The following is a 20,868-nucleotide window of genomic DNA, read 5'->3' as shown; positions in this document are numbered from 1 at the left end:
ACTGCAGGTAGTAAGAAATGTATTGTGTCGCTGACACCTGAAGCTCAAAGATGATTGGCTGATTTTTTTTTTCTTTTTGAAGGATTAAAAATTGGTACAGACCAGTCATATTCTACTTTCTACCCCTAAATGAGTAAACTTGAAGGGTCACATCCCCATAGATATAACCGTCACACAACGTCAATTTTAGAAACCGCTGTGTATTTGGAACAGTGAATATGTTTAAATAGGGGCTATAATAAGACTTACTTGCCTTTACTTATTAGACCACCACAAGTATCTCGAGCCCCGTCTTATCCCCGTGGGGGGTTAACTAGAAGACGTCTTACTAAGGGGACACTGGGGGCTAATTAAAGGAAAAGTCTCTATTTAGAAAACTCTGACAGAAGGAAACAAGGCTCCAGGGACAGAGATTTATCCATCTGCCTACGGCCTGCCCGTCCATAGGGCACTACCGCCCTGCATCTTAGATATTTGTTAATAGGGAAAGGTAAAACACCAGATAGGCAGAAAATAGGTCAGCTTTATTTCAGGAATGTAGAAATTATTCACGCCGCTGCGGCTCAGCGTGGAACGAGTGTGCGCCAGGCGTGCGGACCCCAGAGATCATCACAGAGGAGGAATCTGTTACCCTGATGTTGACAGCAAACACAATATGGAGAAAGAAGATATTTCTTTTATATGCAATTATCAAGAGAAAAAAAAATATTTAGTTAGGGTTTTCTAGCTATTCTCCTGGCAGCCACTATTTTTATGTGTAGTATATACATAGCCCCCCTCTGGGACCCCAACTCTCAGGCAATCAAGAGTCCCCTGTGATCTTATTCCAATAAAAGAGGTGGAGCTTAACTTTTGAAGTTAAGTGAGTCATTGCAGCAATTTTGAGGCCCCCTTAGCTGTCTGGACCTTTGTGGACCTTCAAGTGACCCCCAATCTGACCTCCCTAAACCACTTGTACCTTCAGATAGCTGCTCTTAATACAAGATCTGTCCTGGGGTCAGTTCGGCAGGTGATGCAGTTATTGTCCTAAAAAACAACTTTTAAACTTGCAGCCCCGTGCCCAAAGTCCGGGGCTTAGAGTATCGGTGCCCTAACTTTGCACCACCCCTCTGTCCTTCCTCCCCCCCCCCCCTCTTCATCATTAGGAATGCCACTGGAACATTTTCTCCTGTCTGAACATTGCACAGGTGCTTTAACGATCCAGACCATGTTCAGTATTCACACAGTTGAGGAATAGGAGACAATCTGCCTAAAGCATTCCTAATGATGAGGAGGGTGGGGAGGAGGGGCAGAGAGGGTGTGCCAGCCTAATGCATACACAATCTAAGCCCTGGCCGTTGGGCACGGGGCTGCCAGTTTAAAACTTATTTTTTTAGGACAATAACTGCATCACCTGCCGAACGCACCCCAGGACAGATCTTGGATTAAAAGCAGCTATCTGAAGGTACAAGCGATTTGGGGGGTCAGATTGTGGGTACAGAGTCGCTTTCAGTCGGGCAAGAGCTTCTTCTACCACCTGGAGCCAACCATTGTGATTTCTCCATCACCCTGTCCGATGCTGTGACTCTAAATGGGTTAATGCCCTCTTCCATCACAGAGACTACTTGATGGAACTGTTGAAGCCAAGCACCTCGACGCTTTGGATTAAGTAAATTCACCCATTGTGAAGCAACTACTTGAGTGGTGCCCCAATTGCCATCAACTACAACCATGTTAACTAGGGAGACTAACATCCGAAGTGCGGCCCCTCACTCAAGGTGATACCAGAGGTCAGAGACAAGAACCTCTGTACCCAATGTAACATTACAAACTGCAGCAATATAGCACTTGTGCTGCCCTGGGTGGTCACCGCACTTCCTGGGTCAATTAGTTCCAAGGACCAACGGAGGGCTTCCTCAATCAGGATCCTTATCTATGAACCCACATAGAGTGTCCGGAGGACCTGGCATGTCCACACATTATAAATGCAGCCTATTGACTTCATTGTACAACATGCAATTCCCCATTTCTTCAGTGGGAATGCTGCAGGGAAACTGAGTTTATTGTTACTGCCTGTTACCTCTCAAATAAAATCTGATTGCTGGACATCCCAGTCCTTAAAGGGGTTATTTAGCGGTACAAAAACATGGCCACTTTTTTCAGAGACAGCACCACTCTTGTCTCCAGTTTGGGTGCAGGTTTTGTAACTTAGTTCCATTGAAGTGAATGGAGCTTAATTGCAAACCACACCTGAACTGGAGACAAGAGTGTGGCCATGTTTTTTTAGCACTGGATAACCCCTTTAATTTCAGGGGATCTTTCTAACAAAAAGAAGATTAGTCTTGTGTATCATAAGCACATTTCTTCCCTTCTTGCAGGCTCTTCGCAGCATCTGTGTTGTGACTCATCTGTCCAAACATATCCGTGTAAGCCTGTCCTTAACATTCCTGGGCCGGCTACACAATATTCCGGCAATGGTGTATATGTTCCGTATACAATTCATACATCCTGACTGGTGTAAATACATCTGTCTTTGGCAGCTCCTGTATGTGAAGTGTTTACACAGCAGAACTCAGGTGATCTAGAACGTTTATAGAAAACTTCAGCGAACAATCCCCCAGACGCATTCTTTTAATAGAACAAATAACTTTTCTGTAGTAACAGACAGAGCGCTGCCAGACGAGAGCATTTTGCCTACTCCTACCGAGAACAGTAATCTCTTCTTTGTATACAGTGTGTGTGTGTATATATATATATATATATATATATATATATATATATATATATATATATACAGTGGTACCCTGGATTAAGAGTAAATTGGTTTAAGAAAGTTTTGGTTTAAGAGCTCACATTTTTTCAAAATTGTGACTTGGTTTAAGAGCATTGCTTTGGTTTAAGAGCTCCCTGTACTGGGTGGGAACGCGAGTGAAGGAGGGGCATGGTCAGCATAGCGGGGTATACAGCCCTGTACTCTGACCCAGGAAGTCTCCCTCACCTTCCAAATCATAGCAGACCCACTTCAGGCTGGGGCTCACATCAGGGGACAGGACTGTGGAGGTAATCTCTCCATAGCTGTAACCCCTCTCTCCCCGGACAGAGAATACTGCTATACTGTGCCCACATCTGCCCTGCTCATTTCTTCATGCTCCCTGCAGTCTCTGTCAGCCCTTGTGTTTCCCATCCTCTCCATTACTGTACAGTAACTTATAATATAACATACGCTGCTGTTTCTGAACGTTTGTTTCATCTGTTCACATGTTATAATAATAAATCATTTTTTTTGGGGGGGGGGGGGGGTGAACCAATTCTCTGCATTTCTACGATTTCTTATGGGAAAATTTGCTTTGGTTTAAGAGTGGATTTGGATTACAAGCACAGTCCTGGAACAAATTATGCTCGTAATCCAAGGCACCACTGTATGTATATATATATATATATATATATATATATACACACACACTCACACACACAATATCCGTATTGCTTTACTTTCTGGGACAGGATCCTATTACCTCTCACAGACTGCTTTTACTGTTACCTGGTCACCCAGAGAGCTCCTTTCTGGTCCTCTGATCTTCCTGGCAGTCAATCACATTGAAGGACTACCATTGCTATCACCTGCCTGTAGAGAGTGGGAGATGATCTGCCATTGTAGTGTCCCACCTCGGGTGGTTCTTTTGTTCTTGTACACCCAGGTAAAACTAGTTCACTCATGTGTCACAGCTAGTGCAGTTAGTCGCTGTGCCCTACTCCAGCCACTAGGTGTCTCACTTTCCCTGTGCACAGCTGTAGTTTAGGTAGGAGGGTTTAGCCTGCTTTTCACTCTTTGGTCACACGCATCCTGGGAAGTTAGTTAGTTGTAGTCTGGCTCTAGACCAGAGAGGAGTCAGAGTAGTCTTAATCCAGAGAGAAAGACTACAGCAGTTATGCGCTACTAGACGTTAGCAGTGGGGTAACCGGAGAAATAGGAAACATCCTTGCCTATGTTAAGGATCTTCCCTTCAGGACAGTCACCCCTAAGAAAAAGAGGAAGAGGGACTGATCCACAGTAGAGCGCAGATGCAAGTTAGCTGCTCTTTACTGACACAGCTCAACTACGTGGGTAAACTTTCACTAGTTAGCTTCACCCACAGACAGAGGCCTGGGACTCGTACTACCTCACAGGGCCGTCTACAAAACTAAGCAGGCAGAAGACGGTCAGATAACGTAGATTTATCTAAACATAGTACAAAGAACTCTTCAAGTTATACTTCACACACATTCCAGCAAAGTACTGTACTAATTAGGCAAGGGCTCCTATCCGGCCTACTACTCCTTTTACCTCCTGCTACCAAACGATCAAACAGAGTGTACCATGTCACAAAGTTAAGGTGTCCTCAGAGACATGGTCCTACCTACTCTAGCATATTCAAACTAGCATCTCCGGGGCTAACACTAAAGTGTCACTGAAGTTTTTTTTTTGTTGCAGAAATCAATAGTCCAGGCGATTTTAAGAAACGTTGTAATTGGGTTTATTAGGCAAATATTCCATTATCTGCATTCAAAAAAGCCTTACCCAGGTCCTCCCTCCCTCTTCTCTCTCATTCACTGCTCATTATCAGGAAATCTCGAATTAGTCGCCAGCAGAGAGCAGAGAACAAAGAACAAAGGATTACACAGTGGGAGCTGGGTGAAAGCCGGTATTCAGAGGTCAGAGAGGTCAGTGCTGACTTCAGAGGAGATGGTCCGGTGATGTAGCTGTAAATTAACTCTTTGTTGTCCTGTTTTGGCGCCTCATCTCCCTCAACCCCTCCCCTCTCCATAAGAGAACCATGAAAACAGGGGGGAGAGCTTCAAACTGCTTTTTCATGATAAAAATGCATTTTTTTAGCTAATAAACCCAATTACAAAGTTTCTTAAAATCGCCTGGACTATTGATTTCTGCAAAAAAAAACCCACAAAAAACGACAGCGACACTTTAGGCCTGCAACTCCTACCAAAATATATATTGTGTTATATATTTTTGCACTTGTGAGCAGTATTGATCTGATATTTTTGTATTGCACTGAAGTTAAATCAGGTAAAGTTAACATCCGGTCAGGACTCATCTCTGCGGCCACACCTACAACAACATTAGTCCTATCAAAGGTCCGATGCTCGTGTGTCTGGAGGTGGGTATAACCCACCAGTATTCGGCACCCCTGGGCATGACAACACCACTGTCAAAATGTTTGGGATGTAGCCCAAATCTGGGACATATCACACAGATATCATTATTTTGGGAAGCAAGGAAGGCCTACTTGCTAATAATACTGACTTTGGTTTATGCTCTTGTGTCCTGATATTGGTGATTTCCATAGCATGGGAATGCTGGAGCAAGAAGTAACTAACTGGTTAAATTTTATTAGAAACCAATCTGTACCCAGGAAAATGTAAGACCAGCTCTCTAAGTGACCAAGGATGAAGCTGAGATTCTACCCCCCATGTTCTCGGTTCCGTCAGTTCAGCAAGATATCTTTCCCGCAATACCCTTTATATAAGTGCGACCAAGGCTGAAGACCCTATAACCAATGGGTGGTGATGTCCATTGACTCGTGTTGCTCCTCATTCATCCTTTAACTTTAAAAATTCTACACATCTTTCCAATGAAATCAAACACATTTACACTGTCCACCCAAAGCCATCTGCCCTCAGCCAGTGTTCATCCTGAGCTTCCCGCTTTATGAATGAAGTGGAGGCACAAAAATTTGTGGGAAAAGCTGAGGCAACGAAATATCACATAAAAGGACTCAGGGATATTAGTGGAATATTTCATTTGGGCAGGATATGATACGGGCGGCTGTAGCACATGGCGCTTCACTCTGATGGACTTGGCAGCAGCTATAGAGGAAGTTTCCTGTAAAACTCAATAAGCCACCTACTTGCCAGAATGACCATGTCCATCCCCCAGAATATGCTCATAATCCATCCGACCATGATAATCGCTGTGAGGATTTGGATAAGGGCTGCGGCTATGTTCAGCCAGAACACGCAGCATATGTGGCGGTCGGGGAGATCAGTCCTGGCTCCGCACAGCACGGTGAACGCCGACACAAATGTCCCTAGAAGAGATGAGAGAAAAGATTAAAAAAATCACACATAGGACAATGCTAAGAAGCCCTGCAAGCAAACGGTCATGTCTAGATAGTGTTTCTTATGATTTTAACACACATAATATAGCCATATAAGATCAAGAAAACAGGACTACAAACATACCACATAATACAACCATGTAGTGCCCCAATAAAATGAACATTCAAAAAGTCTCTTAAAAAGCTGGCATAATACTGCTATATAGTTTCCAAATCATATTGCTCTATAGTTCCCACATCATAGTATATTAAAGAAACTCTGTACCCACAATCTGACCCCCCCCCCCCCCCCCCCCCCCGTAAACCACTTGTACCTTCGGATAGCTGCTTTTAATCCAAGATCTGTCCTGAGGTCCGTTTGGCAGGTAATGCAGTTATTGTCTTAAAAAACAACTTTTAAACTTACAGCCCCATGCCCTACGGCATGCCCATGGCTTAGAATATCTGTACCTTAACTTTGCACCACCCCTCCGTCCCTCCTCCCACCCTCTTCATCATTAGGAATGCCACTGGAATATTTTCTCCATGCTGAACATTTGCACAGGTGCCGATCCAGCCCATGTGCCAGGCTGACACAGGTGAGGAATAGGAGGCAATCTGCCTGGAGCATTCCTAATGATGAGGAGTGCGGGGAGGAGGGACAGAGAGGTTGTGCCAGCCTAATGCATACACAATCTAGGCCACTCCTGTTGGGCACGGGCTGCCAGTTTAAGAGTTGTTTTTGATAACAATAACTGCATCACCTGCTGAACGGACCCCAGGACAGATCTTGGATTAAAAGCAGCTATCCGAAGGTACAAGCGGTTTGGCGGGGGTCAGATTGTGGTTACAGAGTCACTTTAAACATCCAGCACAACACCACCATATATCACTGGGCCTCCAGATGGGGTAAACCACGGGGGCCTGGTAGTGTTAGCTAGGGCAGGTGGTAGTGTATGGCTTAGGCTCTTGTCACGTTAGCCAGGAGTGGTATTTGCCCACCCCCAAATATATTGACACACTCCCCTTAAAGGTTAGAGACCCCTAAGGTAACTTAACGTGTTGCAGCAGAGTTTTAGGCTTGAAGTGCGCTTACATAACTACTGTCTGTTTCACCTGTTTCAGTTTTAAGGGTTTGAAGTGGCTAGCCACCCAGAGTTGATAGGGTTTCCCGTTTCTGTGACCTCACCACGAGGTCACCAGCCTGACATGGCTAGGATTGAGGTGCTGAAAAAAATCATCTTTCACAAATGGGTCCTGGCCAGGCCCTGGAAGATATTGTAACAGGAGCAACTCTTTCCTGGCCAGGCCCTGGAAGATACTGCAACAGGAGCAACTCTTTTCTGGTATTCCCTCTCTGGAACACTCTGACAGACCACACCCAAACTAGCTCCACCTGCAGTGTCCCAGAGCTGGTGAGCCACTGCTGTTTTTCAGCACACCTGTAGGTTGGTACTAGTGTCTCTATGCTCTGGGAGGAAAGTTCTGTATTCTGCGCTCCCACCACTAGATGTCTCACTCAGTCTTATGCACTTGGCACAGCTGCAGGGAAATAATATTAGGGTTAACTGCCTATGTATTGTATTTTCTGTGTATGCCACTGCATAGTGTATGTAAACTAAGAGCCAATCCCTGAGCTAGGTAGCTAACAATATTCCCTCCTCTGTGTTTTAGTCTATCACAGGGCCAGTATTCAGTGCCTCCTAGCTTTCTTGCCTAATCAGTTACCCCCTTGACAGATATATAAATATATTGAGGTAAAACTAGTTTGGGGGTGGGGGGTTGTAGTCTCTTTAGTCATTGTGTTCCCGAGAGATTTTACAAAAAAGACTTTGTCCCTGCTGCACCCTATTTCAAGGACCCGTTTGTGGGACCATATATGAGACTTTCCTTTTTTACTTTCAAGCATCTTCCCCTCAGCCATATTCGACTAGGGTCATGACAAGGTGAGGCTGCGGTAGAAGGAAAACAGAAAAACCCTATCCATGCTGGGCATCTATCATCTTCTATTCAAAACACTGCACAAGTCTGCATGAGGTTCTTCAAACAAGTCAGTAGCTAGGTAAGTGCAACTACATCCAAAAATTCTACTGCTCTTGCTAGGGTTCCTTTGGGGTCTCCCCGACAGCTAGCTTTACCCACTAGGTGAAGCCTACGTCACTGATTGCGTGTCACACCATGCCCACTGACAGCAATAGGCGGAAGATCATACCCAGCATAGTTATTGTTTCTTTAAGCCCCCACAGCTGCATACCAAAGGGTCTGGATATGGTCCCTTATACCCTCACCTTGCTGGCAGTCGACTAACCTCTAGCACCTCATCCACAGTGCAGTCAGGACCGCACAAGTGAGTGGGTCACCTGGATGCACTCAGCTGATGGTTTGACACCTGCAGCCCCACTGTTGAGTGGGTGTCATATTGCTGATATAACACGACACCTGCCACTATAAGGACAGGACCATCTGGTTTCCGGGTATCAGGCTGCAATATTACAGCACCAGGGCCTAGTACAAGGTGGCTCATCCTACCCCTCTGTATCCATACCTGTGGCTAGTACAGTACCATAGTTCCATGAAGGCAGGTTTTATGCAGAGGGGAGCCCAGGCCCCCCTGCCCCACAGGCCCAAAAGCGTCTGTGTGGTCTGCCTTAATGGTATCTTCTCCACTGCCTTTAGGCAAACCTCCTTCAGCTGTGCTAAGTAATGCATAACAGACAGTGACAAGCCCTTCAGCGCACAGCATATACAGGCCATAGTACCAACCTACATAGCAGTGGAACATCTGCTCTGGGACAAGGCACAGAGTCATAAATTCACTTTTACAGCCACCTACCCCCCTGCCCCAGATTCTGTGCATGTAGATGACGGAGCTTCCATCCAGATGCACCAGATCATTGCATTTATGTAAACAGTTCTGTAAACAAGAGACTGGAGGGGGAAACTGGGATATTTGTTGTGGCAGGTTTTATTTATTTCAATCTGTCCCTTTTAGATTCACATGAGGTAATCACAAGCTCAGTATTTGTTATCAGGAAAAGAAAACACGATTCATCTTCCGGACCGAGCGGGTTAAAATAAAGATATAAATGGAGCATTACACTGCTTTAGGGCAGACACACCGGCAGAGACTAAAAAAAAAAACCTCCCCTTTTTATAGTATTATTGCACCCCATCACATCCAGCCCCACTGGGGTGGTACTCCTATGCAAAAAAGCATCTGTGGCTAGCATTATAGAAGGCATCGGTGGGTAGTATCATAGGGCACATGTGGGTAGAATTATAGTTCCCATCAGTGGCTGTCATTATAGGGACCATTTGTGGGAAACACTATAGGCACATCTATAGTAGTGCGACTTCTTCTGTATTCCACCTGTCAAAAAGTATCTCTGTCAGGTGTCACATTCTTAGACGATGAGTGCCATTTCACACTATCACCACTTGGTGTCTCACTCTCCCCTCTGCTTCTGTTTAGCTGTTGTCTAAGCACTGGCTTAGGTGCCTCACACTTCTCTATCTATCCCACACTCCTTTCTTTCTAGCAGTTTCCTCACCAATAGGAGGTCAGTCCTGGACACCCCTAATTAAGTTCCTTAGTTCTTTGTGGGAGGGTCTTATAGTATTCTGTTAGTTGGAGGTGGAGAGAAAGACATAGTGTTCCTGCTGAAGCTTAAACCCTGGCCTGGCCTGAGGGCCAGGGCCTTGATAGGGACAAAGGATTACAGATTCTTATGAGAAACTATACACTACTTAGTATGCAGGACTAAACCCAGAGGTGGGGATTCTTAGTAAGGTGTTACCCTGGTTAGGTGCTGTTCTCATTTTGCACCTGTACCTGCATTCACATACCTGGTTCTACCCTTTCAAAGCCTAGTGTTAGTATACGTGGGGGTGGGCATAGCACTTCTAGCCACCTTGACAGGTTACAGCCCTATGCAGGACATCTGCCGCTGACACTATAGGGCATATCTGTGGGTAGCATTATAGGGAGATTTGTGGCTAGCACTATATGGGGCAACTGTGACGGGCATAAGGCACATTTGCATCTTCTGCTAACACTATAAGTAATGCCTATGGCTACCACAATGGGGGCATGTGTCTGTATCACTATTGGGAGTATCTGTGGCTAGCAATATAGAAGGTATATGTGGCTGGCACTTTTGAGCCATTACGCTTCACTTTTGGCTGCGCGTAAAACACAGAATAATTCAATTAGAACTATTCTGCATAGCTAATTCGCCTCAACAAATTAATTACTACAAATGAACTGGCAGAGAGAAGCAAAAGAGAAAAGAGCAGCACAATGAGCAGTAAATCACATAGAAAGTTCTGTGCCAGGGGGTGGGTAACACAGGACTCACTGATCCCCGCACCGCTAATGATTTCTACAATTACCCCTGATAACACTGATTCCAGATGATACATTCCTTCCTAATAAAGAGGAACTCTACCTTTAGGCTATATTCACACTACGTATATGTCCGGCCGCATATTTTTCGCGGCCGGACATATACGTGTAAAACTTCGGCAGGGATTTACGCAAGTTGCGGCCGGCTACGTACGGTCCGCGAACTTACGCCCGTAAGGTACGTACGTTCCCCGAGCGGAGTACGTAGCGATCTGACAGCGGTCTTTTACTTGGATATCTTCGGCTAGCCCCGGACACCCGACAGAACCTTTTGGATCAACAAATCAAAGTGTAAAAAAGAAGAAATCACCACTCCGTACGGGACCGCATTTTACGCTACGGGCGTAAGTTACAGCATTTCCGTCCCGAAACAATGGTCTGGTTCATTTTTTTACGGCGCCGCATACGATCCGGGCGTAAGTTCGTACGTAGTGTAAACTGTGCAGCCGTAGATCCTATACTTTCCATTGTACGCAAACTACGTAAATCTCCGGCCGCTTATTCACGGGGCGTGCTACGGCTGGAAACTTACGTAGTGTGAACCTAGCCTTAGTTATTATTGGAGGCTGTGGTTTTTAACAGCCTTTGCAAAACTACAACTCTCATCATACCCTGGCGGCCCAGGGTTCTCCAAATATTGTCAAAATACAGCACTCATTTTCCCTTAACCTGTGACTCAACAGTTGCTAAACTACAAGTCCCACCATGCCATGATAGTCTTTAGCTGTACAGCTTTTGCAGAACTACAACTTTTTTTTTTTACATTCTCCAAGGCTGCTGGGAGTTGTAGTTTTGGAACAAATAGAGAGCCACAGTTGGGAACTTATTGGCCTATGATTTATCAGGTCACGTCCCCTTTGAGCTAGTGGGCTGAGATGCAATTTAATATCCACTGATCTTCCCTTCAGATGTGGACAGTAAATCTTCTCTTGTCTGGAGATGCCGCCCTGTGCCCGGCTCTTCTATAAATATTAACTCGTATCTGCTCTGGTTTACTATAAAACATTCCTCACACATCAGCAGAGGGCATGGAGACCCCTGCCCATACATCACACAGCAGTCAGTGACACTGTCCAGAACCCAATGCACATCCTCTATGTAAACATATAGAAGTCCTGTATGCTCTGCACAGGGGCCCTAGTATCAGAACTGCCCGAAGTTAGCATGTTCACCTAATAGATGTATGTGTACACATGCGCCTCTACCATGTGCTTCCCTTAGGGTCCTATTACACTGAGCGATTTTTAACGACTAACGATAAACGATCGCAAACGAGATTGTTTATCGTTAACCTGAAATCATTCACCATATTACACAGAATGATAATCGTTAGTTACGATCGATCGTTACTATGATCGTTATTGCGATCGTTACTACGATCGTTTATTCCTTCTGATCCCAGAAAAACAATGAACAATGTGCAATTACACTGAACGATAAGTGAAAAAATGCAGAACTTGAGCGAACGAACGTGGAATTAGAGCAAACGATTAACAATACTTTTAGGTTCAGATCTAAATAAACGAACGATTTTTCAACCATTGCCTGCAATTACACAGAACGATGAATGTTTAAATTCAAACGATTTAACGATTTTTCGCACAATAATCGTCCCGTGTAATAGGGCCCCTACTGAGTCTATTATATCAGGGCTGCTCCTATCATATAATGTTATTACAATATGACCACATGAACATAGATCTGTGGGGGTCTGACCTCTGGGGGCGCTGTTGCACATGAAGGATGAATAGGAGTCCCAGCAGTCAGACACTAGTAATATATTATCACTTATATTAGTAAGAAAACCCTTAAGATGCTCCTTCTATACATACCCTATAATGTCTCTTCTATACTGCCCCTATGTCTCTTCTATACCGATGTCCTTGCAGCCCTTGTTTAAACTACATACATTACCTATCCACGCTCCAGGGCTGCTTCTGCGGTCCGCTTCTCCCTGAGTCCCGCGCACTCTAGCTTCAGAGTGGCCTGTCAGCTGACAGGCCGCTCAGCCAATCACAGGCCGGGACCAATGACAGGCCACTCTGAAGCTAGAGCGAGCGGGACCCGGGAAGAAGACCGCAGGAGCAGCCATGGAACGTGGATAGGTAATGTATATTGTCAGTCGCCGGCCGCGCACCGCTATTACACGTAGTGGTGCGCGGTCGGCGCCCGACGAAAATAGGTCAGAACCTATATCAACGATCAGCCGATGATCGTTGTATTTATTACATGGAGCCATAATCGGCTGAATCAAGCCGATTGGGCCGATTATCGTTCCGTGTAATAGTACCCTAAGGATATAACAGGCTAAGGAGGGGTTACCCATCTGTAGACAGCTGTTTTGGGGTTCCTGCCCCTCAGTACAGAGCAAAATACTGGAGGTGTATAGACAGCTGCATCAGAGAGCTGCTTTGTATATTCTTCTTTCTAGAATTCCCATTACAGTATGAATGCCCTATAAATCTCCATACATCTTTATGCGGCTGTCCTCAAGGAAAAATATTACTCTTGAGTTCCAAGACACGGGCCTCTCTGCAGCAAGCCACCACCGCGCACCATACTGGGGAGCACGAGAATCCTCAAACAGCTCTCTATAGATGGGTAACTCCTCCTTCTCTCATTTGGCTTACTAAATCCCCAATCACGTCCTAAGGCTTCTTAATAGAGTCAAACAGTGACCTGCAGTGAAAGCCACCTCCATAGTGTACTGTCAGAGAGCTTCTCTGTATGTCCCTTGTTCCCACACAGGATGGCAGTATTGTGTGGTCGCTGTACAGCCGTATTATCTGGCATTGCATGGAAATAAAGCAGTATTAGGTATATATGTGTTTTATATGTAGTTATCAGTTGCCCATAGCAAAAAATCACTTTCTTATGTAAAAGTAGCCAGTTGCTATGGGCAACTGCCCTACTTTTCCTTTGCACCAGTTTTGCTACATCTCCCTGAGCGGCTCTTCTTCTTGCCGTCACTCATCTACGTGTTTTTTTTTTATTCACTTGAGTCGATACAAGGTGTTAATAGAGAACATGATAAATACATTAAGTTCTAAGTCAGGTTACTGTAGAGAGTCATCGGGGTAATCCTGGGTGGGGGAGGCATCATCTGCTCTCTGTCCTGCACTTGACTTCATTCAGTGCAGAAAATGCAGCAGCGCCCCCAACCTACCAAGTACCATTGATAATACGGCGACATGTGTGAACACAACCTCAGACCTAAGTATTTCACATCTTTCTATATCAACGTCTTTCTCCGGTTATTATGAATGCATATTTCCCAAATGTGTAAATAGCAAGATACCCATTTCTGCTTTACAAGCCACTATCTACGCCCCGGTAATTTCTGTCTGAGCGGTCATTACCCATAATTACATCAATTAGAAAATTAATTCCCCATGGAAATAAAAACTCACTATCCTTGAAGGAGCCGTATTGAATGGAATATTAGATGAAATGATTCCCGGCGGGGCGGCTGAGTGCGAATTCTGTCTGACAGACGAGAAGACTATGTGTGGAATATAATGGGGGACTCAGGTCCTATCCTACCAGCTACAATCCATCCCGATATGTTGGTGCCGCCCTACTGTAGTGTCCCTGAGCAGGCGTGCCACTACTTCCTAAGCACGAGCTGTCCTCAGGTACTCTGTATGTGTCTAGGCTCAGGGCTGAAGGGTTCTTACTGCTATCCCACCCCTAGGCGTTTCACTGTTACTGTTTTGTGCACAGCTGAATGTTTGTGAAGGGTTAACTAAGTACTTATCTTTGCCACTGTTCCACCAATCCTTAAGCTCGGTACCACACACCACAACAGCCTGTCACACATTCAGGGTTAGGGCCCTATTCCCACAGACGATTATCGTTCAGATTATCGTTAAATCGTTCGAATCTAAACGATAGTCGTTCGGTTGAAATGCAGTTAACGATTAACGACCGAACGAGAAATCGTTGATCGCTTTATAAGACCTGGACCTATTTTTATCGTTGCTCGTTCGCATTGAATAAGACATAGTTCGGTCGTTCGCAATAGATACGAACGCAATAGCGAAGAAAAAACTATCGCAAATACGATCATAAGTAACGATTATCGTTCCATGGAAATGAGTGAACGTTTTTAGATCTTTCACAATAGCGGTTGTTTGAGAATGTTAATTGTTAACGATTATGCGAACGATAATCGTCCGGTGGAATAGGGCCCTTAGTGTGTGTTCCAGAGTTCTATGCAGTGCTTAAGCCTAAAGGTGGGGTGTGCCTACGTCTGGGGTGACTATCCTTTATCAAGTCAGGATGTTCCAGTAAAAAGACGCACAGTAAAAACTTCAGTCGTCCAGTACTAATCAGCTGCTGTATGTCCCGCAGGTGGATTGGTGGATTCTTTCCAGACTGACACAGGAACTGTCCAGATCAGGAGAGGGTTTTCTATGGGGATTTGCCACTGCTTAGGACAGTTCCTAACATGGACAGAGGTGGCAGCAGAGCATGGAAAAAATACACCACTTCCTATAGGACATACAGCAGCTGATCAGTACTGGAAGACTTGAGATTTTTAAATAGACGTAATCTACAAATCTGTATAACCTTCTGGCACCAGTTGATTTGAAATTGTTTTCCGTGGAGTACCCCTTTAATACTATTATATAGTGTGAAGGTAACATTGATAATTACAGCTAACATTATACCGCCTTTTACTGCTCATATCGTGTTTTATTCAAACAGTACTCCCTAAAAGCCCTCATACTACTGCCATATAGTTATTTACATAATGGGCCATACACTGCCAAGATTTCATTGTCATATAAAGCTAATCAACCAAGACTAACCAAGATATCATTGCCATATACTGCTTACATAATACCGCCATTTAGTGCCCAAATAATATGCTTTCTCCAAGTACTTAGGAGTCCACATAATACTGCTATATGCATCTTATGTAATACCACAATTCTTTCATAATGCCACCATAACTAATACTGGGCATTTGCTAGAGTCAGTAGCCTATGTTGCCTTTACAAAGTACATTAGTCAGCAGGGGGCGACATTGAGCTCAGCAGGAAGCTTCTCCCAAATTACTAAGTACGAAATGTGTGCAGCATAACTGGGAGATAATCAGATTTAAAAGTAAAAAAAAAAAAAAATATATATATATATATATATATATATATATATATATATATATATATATATATAAATTGTCTTTATCGTGTGACATGGAGATGTTTACTGATCCCCTGATGTTAAGATCAGTTATGACTGGAATTGCCCTTTAAGCCATCTGTGTGTGTATCCTCAGCCAAGGAAAAATGGGCTGCCTAAGATGGGTAGAAGGAAGTGCAAGGAGCTGTCCACTAATATCAGCCATCTCTCTCCAGGAATAGATTGTGTCGTGAGCCGTGTTCAGTGTGACAGATTGTTCTGTAGGAAGCCAGCATCCCTGCCAATGCCGAGCCAAGAGACATCTCCATTCACCCACACTAAACACTGCCCATTTCCAGTGTTATACCCAGTCAGGAGGGCGAGAATCCAGGATCCACTGCAGAGAAAGTGAACATCCCAACCTGGAAACTGAGCATCAGCAATAATGCGTCACCTCCAGTCTGAGAGCGCTAATATACAGAGACGAGAGCCGGGGTAACCGCAACCTGTCATCAGGCACAGCCATTCCTCATACTAAAGCTACAGAGCCTGTGCCCAATTATTCTGCTTATCCAAGCACTCCTGGAAGAGCCAAATGTCACAGAGACCTTATTAGAGAGGAGGGCAATGCCATATGCTCCACCATCACTTCATTAAATACAGCTTCTCTTAAAGGGGCATCAAACTTAGAACTATCCAAGGGAGCAGAAAGATTCAGGGATTGATGGATTTGGCTTTTAATTTTGAAGGTCTCACATGTCATTGTGCTGCACAGCCTTTATATTTTTTATTATAATTCTACTACTTTTGTCTGTTTTTGAATATAACTACTATAATACTGCCCCTATGTGCACGAATATAACTACTATAATACTGCCTCCAATATACAAGAATATAACTACTATAATACTGCTCCTATATACAAGAATATAACTACTATAATACTGCTCCTATATACAAGAATATAACTACTATAATACTGCCCCTATATACAAGAATATAACTACTATAATACTGATCCTATATACAAGAATATAACTACTATAATACTGCCCCTATATACAAGAATATAACTACTATAATACTGCTCCTATATACAAGAATATAACTACTATAATACTGCCCCTATATACAAGAATATGACTACTATAATACTGCTGCTATATACAAGAATATAACTACTATAATACTGCTCCTATATACAAGAATATAACTACTGTAATACTCCTATATACAAGAATATAACTACCAGGTTTTGGTGGGGCTTTTTGGGTCTGGTCCTGTGACATTGGGGTTGCAGGGCCATTCCATGGCCTCCCTTCCCTGCACGTGCACGCTTTGCGGGGTTAGCGGTCGCTGACCGACACGGTGTGGAGTTAGCGTAGGGACCCGTGTGGACCAGAGGACCTGCGCGGTGGTACACGGGGCAATATGGCTTGATCAATTCATATACAGACACTCTGGTGTTGATTTTTAATATAGGCCTAGCGGCATTAGTATCAGCCATAGATGGGATGTGCAGCGGTTCCATTCTCTCCAGTTCGTAGTATAACTACTATAATACTGCTCATATATACAAAAATATAACTACTATAATACTGCTCCTATATACAAGAATTAACAATGACTGTCTTGTGGAGTTTATACTGGAACCAGTTCCCTCTTCAAAATAAGAAAATCTAATATTAATATTTGATAGGAGAATTGCTCAGAGCTGAATCCCCTAGTTCTCTCAGTTGATTCTACACTTTAGTCCCCACATTTTGGAGCATATTTTGTCTTTCTCTTAGCTCTTTTGTCCAATGTCTCTTCCCAGACACGCCGTCCCTGCCAGAGAGCGCAATGTTGTTTAATTAACAGCCAATTAATTAATTTGTTGTTGCGATATTATTAAGCAAAGTGTTTCCATAATTATGGAAAAGTCGCCGTACTCGACGCTGTTGATATTTCGTTTCATATAAATAACGTTTAATATAGATAAATGTAACGTTCTGCAGGTGACTTGCTGACAAAGCAGATTTCACCATTACGTATAGTTAGGAACCTTGGTAGATGAGAAAATCAGCTTTAACAACCAGTGTCAGGCGGCTGCCACCAAGCCAAATTTCTTAATAGAGTCAAGGAAGAAGTATAAAAAAACATACATATGGCACGTGCCATTATAACATAGCACAATGGATGTAATGTATCACATATCCAGACATGTAACATGTTACTGCAATGAGCAGAACCATCAAAGAGAATGATGTATTAACTGGCTGCGAAATATCACAGCGGCTTTAGTCAATGGCATCAAATATTTATGTGCAACGATTCCAAGGGTTGTGACACCGTCCTCCGGAGACAAGGTTAATAAGCGTCGTACAAAACCCACTGACACGAGTCACTGAGATTCCCCATCCGCTGCTAATTACAGCACTATAACACTCAACATCCACCCCCACCTCCCTCCTCCGCATCACATATTACATCTATAAGTCATTCTGTTTCATAGATCTAGTCTATCATGCCTGACATCACTTTATAATACACTGATAGAGGGTTCACCTGCAATCCAGGAAGGTGGACTGTAGCAACTAGTGCCAGGCAGCTGCCGCCAAGCCACATACATTTATGGTATGCATCAATATAGCTCTATATGCAAAATATCATAGCACACGTTTAAATAAATCCAAACTCTGTACAGGTAACAATGTACAATAAGACATTATTGACCACTATGGGCTTATTCTTTATCTTCATGCTCTAAGCAAAAAAACAAACCGTTCCCACATACTAGCTGCATTGGCCCCTATAGATGTAACAGTGCGCCCCCAGTATACAGAATGTATAGAGCGTGCCTACAGAATCAACAGGGTCCAATAGTAACAATTCAGACCTCAAAAATCACAGTGCCCCCTTGATAACTATAATGGCACTATAGTAGTCATGTCCCCCTACTAGTCACAGTTGCCCTAAAAAAGTCTCAGTCCCCCCATTGAATTTACAGTGTTCACATAGAATCAACAAGGCCCTATAATAGTCACTTCCGTCTTTAAGAACTCACAGGGTCCTTATAAATGTCACAGTGCCCCAGGGCCTTTAGACCCTCCTGTACCCTCCCACATTGCTGGCAACAAGCCGCCAGACACACGTCACTTTCCACATATAGGCACCTGATCTGTGCACCTTGATGACACACAGTCGGTTCCCATCTGTTGTTGTGTTGTCTCTTCCGTCAGTTGCTCCATGGAGACGTAACATCTAGAAACAGGAAATTACCGAATCCCCAGCACACCGCTATAGTACTCACTGCAGCAGAAGACATGCACAGGCTAAGTAGCCGCGGAGGGACCCAGTAGACATGGGGCACTACTATCCCAGCTCCATATCATCTTTCAGAGTCATGTTATAGCCCACAGAGACATAGGGGGGCAGTATTATCAGATAGTAAACAACAAGGGGCACACATATGTTTCCTGTGGGGGGGCCCTGCCCAGCACTCTCAGCATCAACCTTAAATTTTCTATATTGCCTGACGGCTTGGAAGCTTGTAGTGAATAATCTCTTCTCTATAGCCACTGTCTTTGTGTTGGGCTTGTGCTTATTAGAGTCAATCTGAACATAGAGACCTGCAGGGTAAAGCATGGGGACAATTTTTACCCCCTGTTACCTAGTAACAAGGGCCTGCAGCATTGACCAGTCATGTGACAGGGACTAATTACGGTATGACGATGCAAGGACAAGCAAGAGTAAACAAAGAACAGGCTGTAGCACTCGCCCTGCTCCTGTTATTGACCCTTTTAAGGGGATTAATGACTGAAATCTGCGTGATCTTTGATGTTGGTCATTGATGGTAAATGTTGGCTTCTAATAGCTGCCAACACCCGCCATATAAGAGGCAAGCACAACACTTGGAACCCTAGCATGGCATACATGGACAGCCCTGGTGACTGTGCCAATGGCTTAGTAGCAGCGCTGTAGCAGTGCACCGCCCTGTATACACGGTATATTGTTTACTGAAAATCAGCACTGTGGGCATAATAACTTTATAAAAGATCCAATTAACAGTACCAGACCATGACCACATATTACTGCCACATAGTGCTCGATAGTATAGAGTTACCAAATAGTACTGATAGACCATGACCACACATTACCTCCATACAATGGTTCAATAGTATAACATTACCAATAATATTGATAGACCATGACCGCATATTACCGTTGCTTATTGACTGACTATTACCGCCATATCCCAGACAATGATAGTCCCCATTGTGCATAGTCCCCCCTTTTTGAGTCTCCTACAGGCCCTGCACTGTAAGTGGTACTTTTAGTGTCTCCATACCCTCTCAGACCCCATACAGTAATATTGTCCCCGTTGTGGTCCTCCACATCTTTAGTGCCCCCACACACTAATAATACCCTTCTAATTATAATGTCCCTTTGTGCCCCCACATACTAATAGTACCCCCTTTTTATAATAATGCCCCTTTCATGCTTCTTACACTAAAATTCCCTCTCGGTGCCCCAACATACTAGCAATGTAATTTTTGTGTCCTCCCATTAACAGTGCACCCATTGGGCCCTTCTCAGTAATAATACCTCCTTTTAGGCCTTCGACACAGTAACATCTCACTTGTACCCCCCAGTGATAATGTCCCCACCTAGCCCAATTTTATGACAACGTCTATCTGGGGCTCTTTATTCTCCCTGGTTGCGTTGTCCTCTTGTGGACATGGGCTGGTTTGGACCCATGCCCTGCAAGACTCTTGAAGTGTGCTGAGAACATGTATGATGCTGTCATTGCCACTGACATCCTTAATGTGCTCCCAGTGCCATAAACCACTTTGGCCTACATGAGTAAATCGTTGATAACAAAGCTCATCATTCTCTGCTTAGCTATAGTTATAAACTGTATTTGTGTGGATATAGTTAAAAGTGGGGATCCGAACGGCATACAAGGCCATAAAGTCAGTGGCACATGTCCCAGATGCCCAGCCAGCCCAGGCTCCCCCAAATTACAGACCTCATAGCAGCTGTCCTCTGGTGCTCTTTGTTTTTTTTTTTTTATTTTAGTACTTTTTTTTTTACCCCTCTTTACCACAGCAGAATACATTGTTATTTTCCTGTAGATCTGTCACCTTACACACAAAACATCCAAGAAAATCCTGTAAATAATAAATATTAAATGCACTAATCCGTCCAAACAGATTATGTTCCCACTTACTGCCGGCTATAGTGGCCACAATCCCTGGTTGCAAACAATCTGAGCAGAGATTT

General features: G+C 44.0%; 1 protein-coding gene across 1 annotated transcript in view; it reads right to left on the bottom strand.

Annotated features, from left to right (window-relative positions):
- The window catches only part of STUM (stum, mechanosensory transduction mediator homolog), a 51,195-nt gene that overhangs the window by 16,413 nt on the left and 13,914 nt on the right, over positions 1-20,868 (bottom strand). Inside the window, exon 2 of the mRNA XM_069954768.1 lies at positions 5,883-6,062. Within this exon, the coding sequence (XP_069810869.1) occupies positions 5,883-6,062 (180 nt within the window). The remainder of the gene's footprint in view (positions 1-5,882; positions 6,063-20,868) is intronic.

The sequence above is a fragment of the Dendropsophus ebraccatus genome, chromosome 15 (genome assembly GCF_027789765.1).
Source record: "Dendropsophus ebraccatus isolate aDenEbr1 chromosome 15, aDenEbr1.pat, whole genome shotgun sequence".
Lineage (NCBI taxonomy): Eukaryota > Metazoa > Chordata > Amphibia > Anura > Hylidae > Dendropsophus > Dendropsophus ebraccatus.
The sequence above is the reverse complement of the archived record's forward strand: the minus strand, read 5'-3'. Positions and strand labels throughout refer to the sequence as shown.